Below are 16,474 nucleotides of genomic sequence, written 5' to 3' on the forward strand. Positions count from 1 at the left end.
AGAAAGTGTGGACTAGGGTAGGCAGAAGAGATACCTGCCTGGCGCCCCTCTCATTGTTGCGCCTTCAACAGGTGCCTCTTCTGACTTCCCTTATTCCAGCCCAGGCCTCCAATAAGGATTAACTATATTTTAGTTGGAATCAAATACAAGGCACTGTTTTATTATTATAATAAAGAAAAAGGATATCACTTTTAAAAATATGAATTATTTGATTTAAATACAGTTTATGGGAGATGGCATTCCCTCAGTTTGGACCTTTGTGGATGATTTTCCGTATAACAGATCCTATATCTGAAAGTTAGAAAGGAAGTTAGCCAAAGCATTATGGAAAAAGGCTGACCTTTCCTGAAGCAAGTCTTTATGATGTATGTAGTAGGTTTGCACAGTTAAACATACAAGCAGATGGTGTTTTAGTTCAAATTTGACCTGAGAGTTCAGTCGACATAAGTAACAGTGTGAAAACCTTTATCTATGACATAGCACACAGATAAAGATTTTCTGCAATACACAAACAATAAAAATGTATTTAAGCCATGCTAGGCAGATGACCAGCATTTTATTTCTCAACATGTCAAACCTTGAGATACAATGGATTTCCCATTTCACTGAAAATGAGGCGGCTTCTTCCATTTCCATGTTAGAAGTAATAGCCACAAAGCGCTCTTAGATAATTGGCTTTATTTAAGATTAAAGGAAATATTTTGAAATCAGGCTGTTGAAGTAACTAGAGCTAGTATTTTTATTGCTGAAATACGTGGGTCATTGGTTAGTTACTTTGGGCAGCTAGTTGCTGCCTTTTAAGGCATGTACAGAAATGCATTTCAATATGTGGTCAACACAAAGCAGATCTATTCACTTATTTAGAGCTGTTTACCCACTCAAATTGTCAGGGAGCCTCCCACATTCATAGAGCAGGTAGGGGTGGAAAGATGATAATTAGTAATGGTTGATACATGATGTGGGTGTGGTTAAAATAGAAAGCTTTTCTAGCAAGATAAAACCTGATGGTGTCTGAAACACTTTTTTTCTTATTAAAAGCACTCTATCTGACTTTTATCTCATCTGACTTATGTTTGGACAAATTTAAGCTGCGTATGAGGCTCCCCGACTGACATTTGGTCCAAAATCAGCCAGATGTTGATTGGGCTGGTTTGATTTTATTGTCGGATTGAGGGCTGCATTGGCTCATTGATGCAGTCCTTGTTCAGAAACAGGACTGCAACTTGTTCTCCTGTCAGCATAAAGATCCACTACTTTGGTGACCTTGCCAAATGTCAGATCTTATAGTGTATGGCCAGCTTTAAGTTGCAACTGTGGGAATCAGAGTCTGTAGGATCCTACAAAATTTTATGATAAAATTGGACCCACGGAATCTGATCAAAATCTCCCATGTATTTAGTGAAGAGGAATATATTGTATGTTTGTTAGATCCAGCTAGAGAATTCTTGCATATGACACACAAAGTTGTGTTCCAAATGTAATTGGCTGTACTTAGAATTGAGTGTATAGGTCAGTGTGCTCCTGCACAGGTTATGACACTGCTTATTGTTAGGGCCAATTGTGGATCCTTCAGAAAATATGGCATGCATATATATAAATTCACAATTGGCTTAGAGATGCACACTGGTCCCTCGACAAGCATTTTTAAAAATTGGGTACAAAAGAACATCCCACCCACACACAGCATACAACATTAGTATACAAGGGGACACTGGCATACACTCTGTAGCTGCTATGCACTCAATACAAACCAAGAATTGCTCATCTATGCATGCCAATATTTGAATAAAATGTGTGGATTTTCATTATTGTTTAGATAAGAACTATTAACAAGGAATGCTGTGGCTGCTGCCAGTTTGCCAAACAGGAAAGGTACTGACTACTGTAAATTGCAAGAGGTGTTCCCAACACAGTGAGTGTGTACAAAACAGAATCCCTTTCACAAAACAACCTTTATAAACAAAGGTATACACATTCTTTGATACTCTGCAGTGTTAATCTTCTGTACAACTGGCTCAGGAGTGGCTACTTCAAGGAATTTAAGCAGCCAAGTAAGTTATGAGGGTTTGGCTTTCTTTTGCACAGAGTTGCTACACCAGTGCAGGAACACACCATCTCTTCTCATTAACAATTTGCTTTAATCTGTATCTAATGTGTTAGTTTCCTCAAAGAGTTTAAACCTTTTTATGTTATTTTCTTTAAATATGCTGCAAAGTGTAGGAACAAGGTGTCATGGCAGTACTAGGGGACTATGGAACTAGTCTTTTTCTATACATTAATCAATCACAGACTGCACAGAGAAATAAAAGATAATATAATGTCAGAGGTACTGCTGGTCTATTGTGAACGTATCTTCCATAACCACCATAATATAGTCCAAAACAGTATACAACAATAGTTTAGGATTAGCCCTAACCCCTTTAAACACTGCACACAATACTGAAGTTCCTTCATACATCCACGTTGCTCTTTCAGACATTATAGGATGCACTTATTTATGCCCTTCAAGAGGGCAAGGTAAGTTATTTACTCTTTTTACAATCATATTTTTAAAAAATGCAAATGTCCTGCTCTAATGTTCTTTTCATACATTGAAATTTTAATATAGTAGCAGTTTTTTTTTTTTGCTTCACTTACTTGTTTACTCTAATATTTTAAGGCCTATAGGCAGTATAAATGTAAACAATGGAAACTCTCAGCATTTTAGAATGGGCAGGGGCCCAGGGAAATTGTTGTGAAATACTGAACCCAGTGGGAGTCTGGCAGGACTGCTTTTATTTTTGGCTGTAGATACAGACACCTGAGTAGCAGGGAATACAGTCTGTTCAGAAGCAAAGTAAATACCATGTTTTCTCCACCAATACCACAATTTCACAAACAGACTTAGTTAAAAGCCTTGTTATAATAAAAGTATCCTTCAATGGCAAATCTGCCTTTCTTCTATAAGGTAGGGTATTAATCAGTTTAACTAAAATGCGAGATTCAAAATAATTATTTCCATAATATACAGCTGCAAACTATATTTCCAATTCTGCATTACCCTTTAAAGTTCAGTGGTGGTGCATGAGTTTCCACCCATCTCTGCCAGTTACATTCCCACAATCCTTTCCAAATGGGTTCTTCCCATGGCACCAAATGTTCTATTCACTTACACCTTCCCCTTTTCTATATAAAAACACCACAGGCAACATCAGCAAAAGTTGCATGTTATCGCATTCTGAATGCATTATGCAGTATGCAGCATATCTGTCCAATCCTGTATCAGTTAAAATGCAGCCAGCTATGCTATGCATTACAACTATCATTTTTCTCAATTCCATATTTCAAAAAAGGTTTTCCTGCAGTTTTCTCCTGCAAAAACTTCCCATGTGGTTTAGCCCTTTGCTATTCCACCACTCCTCATCTTTACTTGGGCTGTTCCCCTTTAGAAAATAAATACAGAAATGACTGGCTCTCCCTCTCCCACTTTAGATCTTGGCTTCTATCTCACTTTTAGTTTCATTTCTGCAACAGAAGACTTTGGACATCTTTGGCTTTGGACACCTTTACTTTCAAAAAACCTGTAGCTGGCCATAAGATTGCTTTCACACAAATCTCTGCTCTGACATACAGCAATATGAATATGGATCACAGAAAATCAGTTTGTGCCAATAATATGAACATGAGATGAATTACAAAACTGGTCTATAAAATGTAATTCTCTTTTTAAATATGACTAAAATGTATTTAAATTGCTTTAAGTATAAAAAGGGAAGACATCAGTTTACATCCCTGCTTTTACTCCATAAAATGATTGTTTGCTTTACATAAGCATGCATTTTTTTTAAAACTCTGAATAAAATACACCCCCCACCTTAGCCACAGCTGCTAAAACTGCTTAAAAAGTAACGGTATGAAGAGACAATTTCCTCGATGTAAGTTTACTAACAGTTTCTAAAAACGTAGCAAATGCCAAACTGAAATGAGGTTCAGAAGAGTAAAAATCTCAATTTCCTCCCCCATAACGTCTTTAGTTTCCCAAATTAAAAGATTACAACTCAGTGTAAAGGGCCTTTTTATAGTCAGTTCTACATTTAGCTATACCAAGTGCATGCTGCCATTACTCTAAATAGGACTCGGTTACCATAGAAATTAGGTAAGAAAATAAACTAATGTACCGTGAATCCTATTAATTGCAATCATGCTAGTCGATTTATAGCATGTAACACCCATGGAACAGTATGCAGTCAGCATTACTTAAAAGCAACGGAACAATTAGTCTTGAATAATCACATCATCATCTTCTTCACCCTCAATAACTTCCACAACATAACCCTCCTCTTCAACATCAAGTAACACTTCTACCTCAGCTGGTTCATTGGATTTTTCTAACACATAATATTTCACCTTTTGACTAGATGTCTGAACATGAGAGGGGGAGGATAGATTCTTCTTCATAGTCTGCAAACTTTTAGGTGGCAAATGGTATTCAGAACCAGAAGCGTCTATATACTGAACGCCTGCACCTGAATCATCCAGCAGAACTGTCTTTGGACTCTTTTGTAAGACTGGTCCTGAAGAAGCTCCCCGCTTACCATCCTTAATTTCTGGTGAATTTTCCAAGAATTTTACTGAGTTTATACTACGTATTGCTGCAGTTTTCTGGGTTACAGGTGATCCCCCGAACCCCCTAGGACCTGTATTCTTGATGGACTGGACTGTACTTCTGTTGTTTGCTCCTGGCTCTCCAGTCACTGGTATTAATAAATGATTTTCTTGAGGCATTGACTCACTTTGCTTTCCATTTTGAAAAATGACATATTGAGGTTCATCTAACCAGGAAGGGTGTTCCTGAGCACTCTCCCGGAACCATTTTAGTTGTCCATGTTTAAGTGCATAACGGGTATCCCCAAACCACTGTATGATCTCAGTTCTTGGTAATCCCGTTATTTCGGCTAGCTTTTTGTAGTCTTCCCGGGCAGCCCACTGACATTTCACAAAAAAAGACTTGAGAATTGCTAGCTGTTCTTTGGTTTTCCTCTGTCTCCTTGTGACTGGCATATAGGAGTCTCCTCTAGCAGATCCCCTACTCTGCTCTTGAAAACAATTATCCTGCAATGGTGAAAACCCTTCTGGTTTGCAGAATGAAGTTGACCCTCTTCTAAACAGCTCCTCCTCAGATGGAAGGCATGCAGTTGCTGTGCTAACTTCTGTCCCATCTACTCCAAACATCTGCCCATCACCAGGAACACTTGGGGAGTGTCTAAGCTCCTGTTGTGTTTCTGATGGATCCCATTTCCTATCTGAGCTATGCATCTTGTGCTTAGTAGCGTTTAAAGTTTCACTCTCTGGAGTCATGCACTCTGTCTTGATCCTTTTAGCTTTTGGTACAGGATGATCTAAGCATGGTGAAGTTTGTGAAGTGGTCATTTCTTGCATTTCATCATTCTTTGGAGAAGGAACTTTTAATTTTTCAGGTGTCCGAAATATACTAGATTTTTTGGCAAATGCAACCAAAGGTTCAAAATGCAGCTGGTCTTGATTGTATAGTAGGCGTGAACGTGTCTCTTCAATTTCCTCCGATGACCAGCTAATACCACAGCGGATCCGCTGTACCATAAACCAGGTCTTGACCTTCTCCATTTGTAGTCCATAGCGCAGGCACAGCAAAGCAATCTCAGGCATGCTAGGATAAGGAAAGTAACTGAAGGTGTGCAGTAGCTGTTGGTGTTCATCTAGTTCATTGGTCAGCTCTGCCTGAGTCCAGATGAGCTGCAGGTCATCAGACATGGGAGGCAAACACACAAGGCCTATATTGCTGTCTGGGCACAAGACAGGATCCCTGATTGTGGTAGGGGTCATTCTCAGCTTATTAAGGTATTCCACAGTTATCCTGTTCAGTTCCCCAAAGAATAGGCAACGGCTTGGTCAGTTGCTTTTTTTAATGGAAATTCTGTAGAGACAAAAAAAAATTATAAATCTGTAACTCCTAAAATACTAATATTTTTATTGTAATTATAAGTAACAGCCCAATACACTGTTCAGAAAATTACTTAGAAGTTAACAGAAATGTGCCAATTTTACCTTCCAGCACTTTAAAATCACATGACATTTAGGTATTGGTTTTAGTTCACCTGGATACTAACATTTTAACTGTATATTAATCTGGTAGAACCAATAAATTGTAGCATTCACATAAATGGTGCCATGGCTTTTGAAATCAGTGCCCATCATCCAAACTCCCATGACAATGCTGCTGCTGCTGCTGCTGCTGCTGCTGCAGCAGCTATAGGATAGGGGTGTTACTGGATAGCACAGGGAAGTAACAGGTGGGCTGGATAAACAAAATGGTTAGTTAACGTTTCAATACTTGTAATTCAGATTTGGAACCTCCAAACAACATATACCTCACCAAAAAGGTGTGGTTTGCAAAATCTCAGTTTAACATGCCTGTTCCATATGGCCATGGAACATTTCTAAAATAAACTGGAGTACATTACTACTTATGTTTTAAAATAGGCAGATGGTCACAATAATATCCCTTCCAAATTTCCTGCATCTGTATTGGTTTGTATAGTCAATACTCCAAATAACAGCAAGGCAGCTGTAAAAGGGGACATGCTGCAGAACAAAACCATTACATTTAAGCCAGTTTTTCTGAAGAATCCCCCTTACCCGGTTCACCTTACACGCTGACGCAAAGCAGAGTAGCCAAGTGGGGTACCAAAGTACCATCTTACACAGCAATATCTCCTGCTATAAGCAATAAGACACCGACTGAGACCTGATTTCAACTGCATATGCTAATTTTCTGCGGTCACTATTAAGAGAAGATATAGCTGTATGAGACGTCTTGTCAGGTCAGTTGAGCTGCTAAATGGATGCCATCTGAGTGGTGCCTAAGATGAGGGATCTTGCAGGAGCATGCACAGTTTAATCTATGTTCAGGATCTGCTTTAACTGCGCTTGCTTCTGCAAGATTTGTATGAGCAAATCAAAAGAGGGGATCTGAAGACTGGGGAAGATGGTGTCTTTGATGCCTCTGTGCAGCTCTGTGGTTTAATGCAGGTCTAAACAGCAACAAATGCAATGGCACTCAGGGCTGAGAGCGGGACAAGCCCTTTAATTCAAACTTTATTGCGGAGATGCAATATTTCGGGGTAAAGTGACCCCTTTATCAAGCATACAGATCAGTGAAAGCGACACAAAATCACCATAATTAATTAGTAAATTGATTAAATACGTCATCCAGCAAAAGTGCATTATCTTTAAATATACAATGATACAACATAACAGATTTTTCAGCAACCATACGGAATATTTCATCCAACAATATGTGTTGTATATAAATATAAATAGGCATAAAGCCAGTGCATATTTTCAATATAGTGGAAAAAGTGTAAGAACAAGTCCATGGCACAATCCAGTCTCATAACCGAATGAAACAATGTGTAGAAGAAAAAAGCCCGTAGGATACTAGAACACAAAACAATTTTTTTTTTTGTTGCTGTTTGGAGTTTGGGAGGGTGCCGATCCCTCCAGCAGTGTGCACCAGACGCACACCGGTGTGCACCAGACTAATTTGGAGAGCCAAGGGTGTGCGAGGAAGGTCTCTGGTTCGCTTAATTCAGGTCTACACACGGGGAAATCTTTGAATGGAAAAGATGTTAGGGGGGGTAGCTTGGACAGGGGCAATCGAGGCGTGTGAAGGGGGGTGTGAGGATGGGCTAGGGTTTAGTTCTCCATTGAAGGGATGATTTATTAACAAGTCATATTCAACTTTTTACAACCATACAAGTTTTAATGTGCTAAACTTGAATGTTTGTGAATAACTATTAGATGAACCTAAAAAATTCATCATCTAATAGTTGGTGAGCTTATGTAAAAGCCTATGGGAGTTGCCCTAGCAAAATTTAAGTTATTTTCAATTCGAGTTCTTCGAGATTTTCAAGTTTTTTTTAAAAAAATGATGAGTAGAATGCAACTGGGCTGTATTTGTACTTTTTTTTTCCAAAGTCATTGAGTTTTAAGTACACATTCGAGTCTAGTGAGTTTTTTTCAATGAAAAAATAAATATGCCTCTAAAAGAGGCTGATTGGTGATTTGGTCCTAAGCTGTAGCCCATCATTATACTATATTTTAAAACATGCATCAGTATTTTATTACTTACATAACTCACACACTGCCACATGGACAGAAAAGCTTATAAAGCAAACTAAGAAGGCATGAAACTGTTTGTTTAAAGCTTACATGCTCTTCCTAAAATAACTAAACTGCTGAATGAAGAGGTGACTTATAGCATATATGGGTGCACTGCTGCATTCTACATGAGAGGGTGCCCTTTCTGTAAGTCTCTGCAACGAAAAACCTTATCAAGAAAGAAGACAGCCGGAAGAGGATCACTTGTGTGCAGGTACCCAAGATGGAGCAGTTTTCTGCTAACAGGGACGGCAGCCTGGTAAGTGATCAAAATTAATGGGGGGGTGTCTAACATTTTGCCCCCCCCCCCCCCTCCCCACCAGTGGTCATACCTTTCCTTCTTCATTAAGGACTGTGACACATGGGCAGATTTGTCGCAGGTCCCACCGCGAAAATGTAAATCGCCGTTGGGATGGCATACGCAGCACCACGATTTCCCAAAATCACGGAAGTTTCCTCTGAAGGCAACTTCCACGATATCGGGAAATTGTGGTGCCGCTTATGCCATCCCACCGGCGATTTACATTTTCGCCGAAGGGATGGCATTTCGAGAAGATTTGTCGCGGGCGACTAATCTCCACCATCTGCCACAGCCCTAAGACTGTTTTAGCTGCCTGTATATTCATACCCATACTAAAAATTAATACTTGACATACTCACACTAAACCGGAAGTCATTAATCTTTAGTGATAAAAAGTGTCTCCATCACTACACAAAGACAATGTTAATACATCATAGTGGGCATACCTATTATAAAGCAAGTTTTCAACTTAAACACACTTGTGTTTTTAAGTATCCCTTTTCTATTTTTTGGGGATGGGGATGCATGTGTTTAATAAGTACAACTGGTATGCTTGCATACAGAGTACATAAACTGGTTTGTTAAAAGGCAATGCAGCCTAGAAGATTCTCGACTCACTGGTCATGGTCATCTACCAAACCTGACACTACTGCAGTCACACATCTAAATCTTTTCTGGTATGCAAACCCAATGCTCACTGGTAATCTATCCTGCCTTTGCTTAAAAATCATATTTGCTTTTAAACAGTGTTATACATGTTTGGTGCAATCAAGCTACTAACCTTAGAGGATCCTGCCTGCTGAGCCCTGATGTCACTTGAAGCTACATGATCTGTGGAAACATTGAGAGAATAATCAGGATTTACCCTGTGTAGAGAGAGATTTTCAAACACAAGAAAAAAAAAGGGCTGCCTAAAGCGCACACATTGCATGGGGGAAGGAACATATTTCCACCCCCAGCTATTTAATGGGAGAACAAAAGGTTAACTCCACCCCCAGTGTCCACCCAGTCAGTGTGTCAGAGTCCTTTGTCTTCTAACCTCTTCCCTGTGATGAATGGCATTAGCCCTATGCGCTCCTCAGGGAGCCCAAAACCCTACTCATAGAACTACAACTTTTTATCATTAACATAAAGCCCTGTGAAACCCTGTTACACACCTCTGTACTAATGATCATTTCCTGTCAATTCCTTCTCACTGATGCAGATGTGCAGTATATCAAGTTAATGTATTTCTACCTATAGAAAAGTGTTACAATTCAGTTATGCACTCAAAACAATGGTTTAAAAAAATATTCAAAGTCACCAAGGAGTCGCATGTACATATACAGGTCATGCATCTTTGAGGTGACTCTGAATATCTTCACATCTTTGTTTTGTGTAGCGGAGCACATAAATTATAATATACAGTTTAATGTGTAAAGTTAAATTAAATTTTTCTGATAGCTCTCTCCCTTAACCGCATGGTCTACAAAACCAAAACCCTCTCCTATGTTCAGTGGCATGACTATAGTGACTGCAGAACCCTCTGAGGGCATGTAGAGAGAGTGGTCCAACTCTGACTACCACCCAGTGCACAACCTGTGGGTCACAGAGGCACTTGCATGTGGCTAAGGGGGGGGTGGGGGGGCGGCGGGGGGGGCTTAAATATATATAATTCTGCCCTGTCCACATTCCCTATCCCCTCTTTACCATCTTGGTTCCCATCATTTGCCTACCCCTCCCCTGTGACTGTTCCCCACCACTTCCATCCCCCAGCAGCTCTCCTCCACTGCACCATTCCTGCATGTGATGTACCAGTGTGAAAACATGGGTGGAGAGACAGCAGGGAGGCAGGCAAGGGAGAAGGGATGGGGGGCATCAGGCTTGGGGGCTAACAGGGCAGGCAGTCTCACCAATCCCTTGCAGCATCCTAGGGCTGTGCACATCAGACATGGGGTGGTAAAAGATAAACATTTACTCTATTGTGTTTGTGTATGCACCCAGCAAAGGGGAGCTCCAAAGACCAGGGGAGGAGGCAAGATGGCAATACAGTGCTTGCCAGAATAGTAACTCAGGCTGGTGTATTTTTCAGTGATTCAAATTTCCGGGGGAGAGGGGGGGCTGGGCGGCTACCTAATAAATTCTCTTCCCTTCCTTGTCATTTAAAAGCTTGAGATTTTTAATCATTGGGCACCCTAACAGCAATGCCTATGCAACGCTCCAAAGCAAAAAGTACCCATGCCCACTTTAAAGTGGAAACAATTTATTATTACTACCTTAAGTATTAACAAGCAGCTCCTACTACCAGTTTTTAAGAGAAGGTTATGGATGGGGCATGTTTACCAAGAATATTAATGTTGTTAGCTAGTATTCTGATTATGAAAGTCTTCCCAAATTACCTCTTAGCACTTTTTGGTATCATGTGGAACTAAGGCATGAAGTTAGCACTGTATTTATACAGCTACATATACATACTAATAGTTAACATATATTCAGTACTAGAGGGCATTTACCTGACCCTGTCCTGTTGGTCCATGGGTAGGACAGTGTTTATTAATGGGCTGCTAATGAAGGAAAGCGGTGTCCCTTAGCACTTTATAGACCCAAGGGTCAGCCCTTGAAACTGTCACCACCCTTGGTAAGTGCCCCTGGGTGCCTATACATAGTTTTTACACCCCCTGCACATACTTCTGAAATATGCAAACCAATGATTGACTGGATATGGTTAATGTCAGTAGTCAAGAGTAACCGAAAACAAAATCTCTGGTGTTTATTTTTAAAATCTGGTAATCTTACTCAAAACATGTACCCTGCTCTTTGACATGTGCTTATTCAGCTTGGTGTATGTAGAAAAGGTACATAAAATTGTCTGAACTGCCAGAAATAAATATATATTTTTTTTGTCTGTGCTGTAAATTACCAGCTAGGGCCGGCACCAGTATTACAAATCTACCTGTAATGTACTGGCTTGTAAATGTGTAATTCCCTATAACAGGGATCCCCAACCTTTTATACCGGTGAGCCACATTTAAATGGAAAAAGTGTTGAGGAGCAACACAAGTATGAAAAATGTTCCTGAGGGTGCCAATAAGCTATAATTGGCTACTTAATAGCCCTTATGTGGACTTGCATCCTTTTTATGCAACCAAAACTTGCCTCTTTACCAGAAATTCAAAAATAAGCACCTGTTTTGAGGCCACTGGGAGCAACATGTTGCTCAATTGCCACTGGTTGGGGATCACTGCCCTATAAATACATCCATTTCCTCATGTTCTCCATCTGCCCTGCCTATTTCCCCACCCATTTACCAGCCCCATTCACCTTTTCCCTGCCTATTTTACTGCCCCACCCCCAGCCCAAGGGCTGGTATAACCATTAGAAAAAGGTGGCAGCTCCCCACCCCTACTTCAGTCTCAGTGGCCCAACTCAGGATGTGGTGTTTTTAAACTGATGAAATAAAATATGATTTTTATCTTCCCAAGTGGCATATGGAGTGCTTGCTGCTGAAGTGATGGATTCTAGAAATGCCTCTGCTTTCCAGAGAATTTGTGCCCCACCCACTATGGAAACCAGAGGGACTTTAATCTCCCAAATTTCTCACTTTAAAATGGAACAATGTGAGGGAGGGGTTGCACTACATGATCTGACTAAGAGGGGCTGGGGAATCTGACTCATTAGTTTAACATGGTTTCTTTTTACTCAGTGGAATCAGGTATTTCAGTGTAAAAAAACAGAAATTGATATTTATTTTTGGAAGTTCTGATAATGTTTATCCACTTTTTCTACATGTGCCTAACTGAAGTTCACCTTAAAATTAACTATTAGTATGATGTAGAGAAAGATATTCTGAGACAATTTGCAATTGGTCTGTTTTAGTGGTTTTTCAATTATGTACCTTGTTGCCTTGTTGTTCAGCAGCAGTCTACTTTAGAATTTTAGCAGCTGTTTCTAGGGTCCAAATTACCCTAGCAACCAGGCAGTGGTTTGAATAAGAGTCTGGAATATAGATAGGAGGGGGACTGAACAGTAAGACACAACTATAGCCTCCCAGAGGAAATGTATTTTGGCTGCTGTGGTCAGTAATCCCCCATTTGAAAACTAGAACAAGGAAGAAGATGGCAACTCACTTAAAAACTACAACAAATTTTAAAAAAAGAACAATTGAAAAGTTGTTAAGAACTGGACATTCTATAACATACGAAAAGTTAACTTAAACCTGAACTACCCCTTCAATATAAAAATGGGAAGGGATGGGAACGGTTGATGATACACAATGTGTAAGAGATATATGTCAGTGTAAAGCCCCCAGTTGCCAACCAAGAATGAAGATAAGGAGTTCAGCTCGCAAATACTCACCATACAGACGCATGTACATTACTGCCAATCCTCCCCTCACTCCCCGCCTTCACTCACAGCTTAACGTGTCCCACCGCGAACCAAGAGGAGCTTATGGACACTCCGGCTAATGGCCCCGTTGCTCTCTGTGGTTGCTAGGCAGCTGGAATTTTGTCTTGCACACCCGTGTCGCACTGTGTCTTTCTGTAGCACAGGCACTGCTGTCTGCTACCTGTCAGGCTTCCATGTGCTCAAAAAGTCTTCCTACTAAACAGACTATGGATTTGTACTGGTCTCTGGTGACCATCCACAAGCAGCGTCTCTCAATCACCGTGCCCAGCAAACTATTGTAAATATTATCATTCGGTAGTGTCTAGTTCCTATCCATTGCCAGGACCTTAATGACATCACAGTCATGTGACCGTGACGTCGGTGTACCATGTGACCGCCCTGTGGAGGAGAATGATCACAGATTAAAAGTTTTGCAGGGTGGTTGTTACTTTTCTGTTTACACTATGAATTTAAATAAAGTGTTAACACTGATTACATACTTTTATCTATTTTCAATAGATACAAATACGGTAGAAATTCTTTCTTTCTGTTCAGAAGACTCCTGAAGTTGGCTTTCTGCTAATCCGGGAGCGCAAAGACCAATGGGAAACATTATAGGTAGTTGTTATTAGCCTTGGGAGAAAGCAGAACAGAGAATTTAATTTACAAGGAGCAATCATAGCTCAACAAAAATAGCAGCTAAGCCCAAGGTAGTGAAGGAGCCATTTTTATGCTGCCACCCATGTAAGGTTCATGGCACATGTGAATATTTGTTGCCTGCGTTTAAAATAGGCGACAAATGACCCCCTGAATGCTTCCCTACAAGCAAAAAAGTGAATTGCCAGTGGCAACAACATACTTGGCACTTAGTTTTCTGAAGTTGCCCGAAGAAGAGGAAATTTTGGGTGGTTTTGGAAAATGAAGGGCTGCATATGTTTTGCCACCAATGATTCACTTTAGCACTATTTTATATGCAGCTACTAGAATCCTCCTCACGCCTAAGGAGCACAAAAAGCGGATTTTCCGGTTTCCTCTGCTGTCCGGTATCCTCTGCCTGCAGTTTCCCACCAGATGATAAGTGGATGCGCTGTTGTGGGCTACATTCCATAGCCCAGTCACAGGCATGGCATCTTCTACACTTCACTACACCCATTTACCGCATGTAGGACAGGGTGCAAAGTGCAAAAAATGGGCACAACCCCTTGGCGTAATGATTTAGTGAGACTTCAGAACAGGGGCCCTGAAAAAAAACATTTTGCAGGGGAAGCCCAGGACCACTAAGTTATGCACAACCTGCCATGTTTTTTACACACTTGCACCATGATCAGTGCCTGAGGTAGCAGCCCCAATGCCAGGCCCTCTCTCCTGCCCCATTCTTACAACTTTAGCATCAGAACTGGTCCAGAGGGGGTCGCATCGCTAGTGCAGAGAGTACTATTGTCTTTCTGTACTAACAGAACCAAATTTTTGTTTTAAAAAACAAAAATTTGGCTCTTAAAGTTAGCAGAGGTGGCTTTTTGCTGCCCCTGGTAACTAGCCGCTCACTGCCACCTAAAGGCAAGGTTCTCACCAGGCCACAGGCCTTTAAACTCCAAAATTAATGTCTGTGTTTAGTAGAACTGTACTTATGAAGGAAGTTATGTAAACATCTTCCCTAATGATCCCCTTCCATCCCTTAACTTTCAAATCATTTAGACTCACAAGTTAGGGAGTGGTGACAAGCACAGGGTGTACCTACCACTTGCCCTTTGGCATAATGCTTTGCACCTATCATCTTATTTTTAACTGCTGCTTATATGCAGAGCACAGCCAGCCCACAGTTATTTCTGAATGAGCACCATGGGGTGTGCTTTTGAGCGACTGGTTATGGTAAATGACCCCCTTCCTTCTCTCCATACATTCCTGGCCAACTCATCTGTTCATTTCAGAGCCACTGCCTGGTTGCACAGCCATTGCTGTTTCCTGCCTTAAATCTTTTTCACTTCTTACGTCTTACCTTCATTCTCTCCTTGAATTCCTCCATGGAGAAATCTCCTTCAATCTCTTCAATACTAAACTCAAACAAAAAGTCCTGGTGCAGTGTGATGATATCTGAATTAGTTTTACACTTATAATGATTGCATATTAGAGGTAATTTACAATGCCCCACACAGTGTGAAAAGTGCAAAAAAGGCTGCTTCAACCAATTTTTTCCACTTTGCTGGCTTCATTATAACACTAGAAAAAGTGACTATGTGATCAGAAGTGTGATGTATGTCAATGCAATATGTTTTAAATCCTTTTTAAAAATAAAAGCAAATTACACTTTGGACACTGTTCCTGCATTTTAATGTCTTTCCAGAAAAAATTGGTACTAAGTGGGAAATCCGCATGCTGAGCTTGTTTTTGAAAAAAGCACTATCAGCGCCTATTCTGGGGCTGCTGCCACCTAGACAGCAGCCCTCTTTCACTCTATACTTACAACTTTAATGTCGAAGCGGAGTGGGTCAGGGGGGGCACATCTCTAGTGCAAAGAGCCCTATTGTGCTTTCTGCAGTAAAGAGCTGAATTTCCATTTTAAAAAATGGTGGCTCTTGTCGCCCCTAAGGCAAGGTTCTGACCTTGTCTCGTGGCCAGACTGATACTGAGCACTATAGCTCACATAACTTTGTAGAATCACTACAGCACTTTATAACACTAAAAATAAATCTGTGCATAGACTTTCTGTGGTTCTGGACACACATTGAATTGTGTTGCAACACAACACAATTCAATGTATTTCCATAGCCAGTGGTGCTGATCTATATGCCTGTATAGTGCCAGACCAGTAGGGGCAAAGACAGTGGTGTAACCATAGTTGAACTGGGCCTGATCCCTGCAGGGTGCTCCACTGACCCTCTGGGGGGTCGGATAGGTGGGAGGCCCTGCGGGGAGGTGGCCGCAGTGGGGAGCCATTGAGGGGTCCCTGAGGCAGAAGCCCTGGTAGGCTCTGCACCCCCCAGTCCGACCCTGGGCGTAACTACCCATACAGCAGACCCCCACAGTTACGGGGGGGGGGGCAGACCACGGGGTCTGCTGTATTTTAATTCCCCCTCCCAGCCCCTCTCCTACCTTAAGAGCAGTGTGGGCTGAGAGGTTCGGCGAGGTGCGGACCTGGAGGGGGAGTGGGGCAGGAGGGACTGTTTGCACCGGGCTCCCTCAAAAGATTTCTTTGTAGGGGGGCCCGACATGAACAAGTTACATCACTGTGCAAAGATGCATAATACAATTATACTCAATCACAACAGGAGATCATTTATACAGAATTGTACTTGCTCCTGGTCCTCCTGTATGAAATGGCTAGACCTGATGTACTTGGTTTGTAGCAAAGTCCTTTGGTAGGATCTGCACTAACATTCTTCATGTGAGAGCCAGCATTCTCATTTTAAATAACTATTAACCTTTTTATCCTTTCAAGTTGTACTATGCAGATCTAAATGGTCAAAGAAAGGTCTTTGCACTAGAAGGCACTTTTGCTCAAAGCTAGTATTAAAAGAGTAGTAAGGGGAATTAAAGAAATTTGGATGGACCTGCTTCTTAGGCCTCCCTCTTGGTATTTAATGTTTAGCATTATCTTTTACCAGCGGGGAATTTGGTAGCAGCCCTCTTCAT

General features: G+C 41.0%; 1 protein-coding gene across 3 annotated transcripts; it reads right to left on the reverse strand.

Annotated features, from left to right (window-relative positions):
* Positions 1-715: 715 nt before the first annotated feature.
* Positions 716-13,238, reverse strand: homez (homeobox and leucine zipper encoding). Of its 3 annotated transcripts, XM_018091469.2 has the most exons (4): positions 12,815-13,238; positions 9,637-9,715; positions 9,261-9,310; positions 716-5,932 (listed from the first exon to the last, which is right to left on the reverse strand). In XM_018091469.2, exon 4 carries the CDS (start codon positions 5,839-5,841, stop codon positions 4,255-4,257), a length of 1,587 nt encoding a protein of 528 aa, XP_017946958.2. In that variant the 5' UTR covers positions 5,842-5,932; positions 9,261-9,310; positions 9,637-9,715; positions 12,815-13,238; the 3' UTR covers positions 716-4,254.
* Between the last annotated feature and the right edge of the window lie 3,236 nt (positions 13,239-16,474).

This window comes from Xenopus tropicalis, chromosome 1, assembly GCF_000004195.4.
Source record: "Xenopus tropicalis strain Nigerian chromosome 1, UCB_Xtro_10.0, whole genome shotgun sequence".
Classification (NCBI taxonomy): Eukaryota; Metazoa; Chordata; class Amphibia; order Anura; family Pipidae; genus Xenopus; species Xenopus tropicalis.

Excerpts from the sequence above, each read along its gene's own strand:
- homez (XM_012957668.3), bottom strand. The coding sequence starts at position 5,841 with ATGACCCCTACCACAATCAGGGATCCTGTCTTGTGCCCAGACAGCAAT.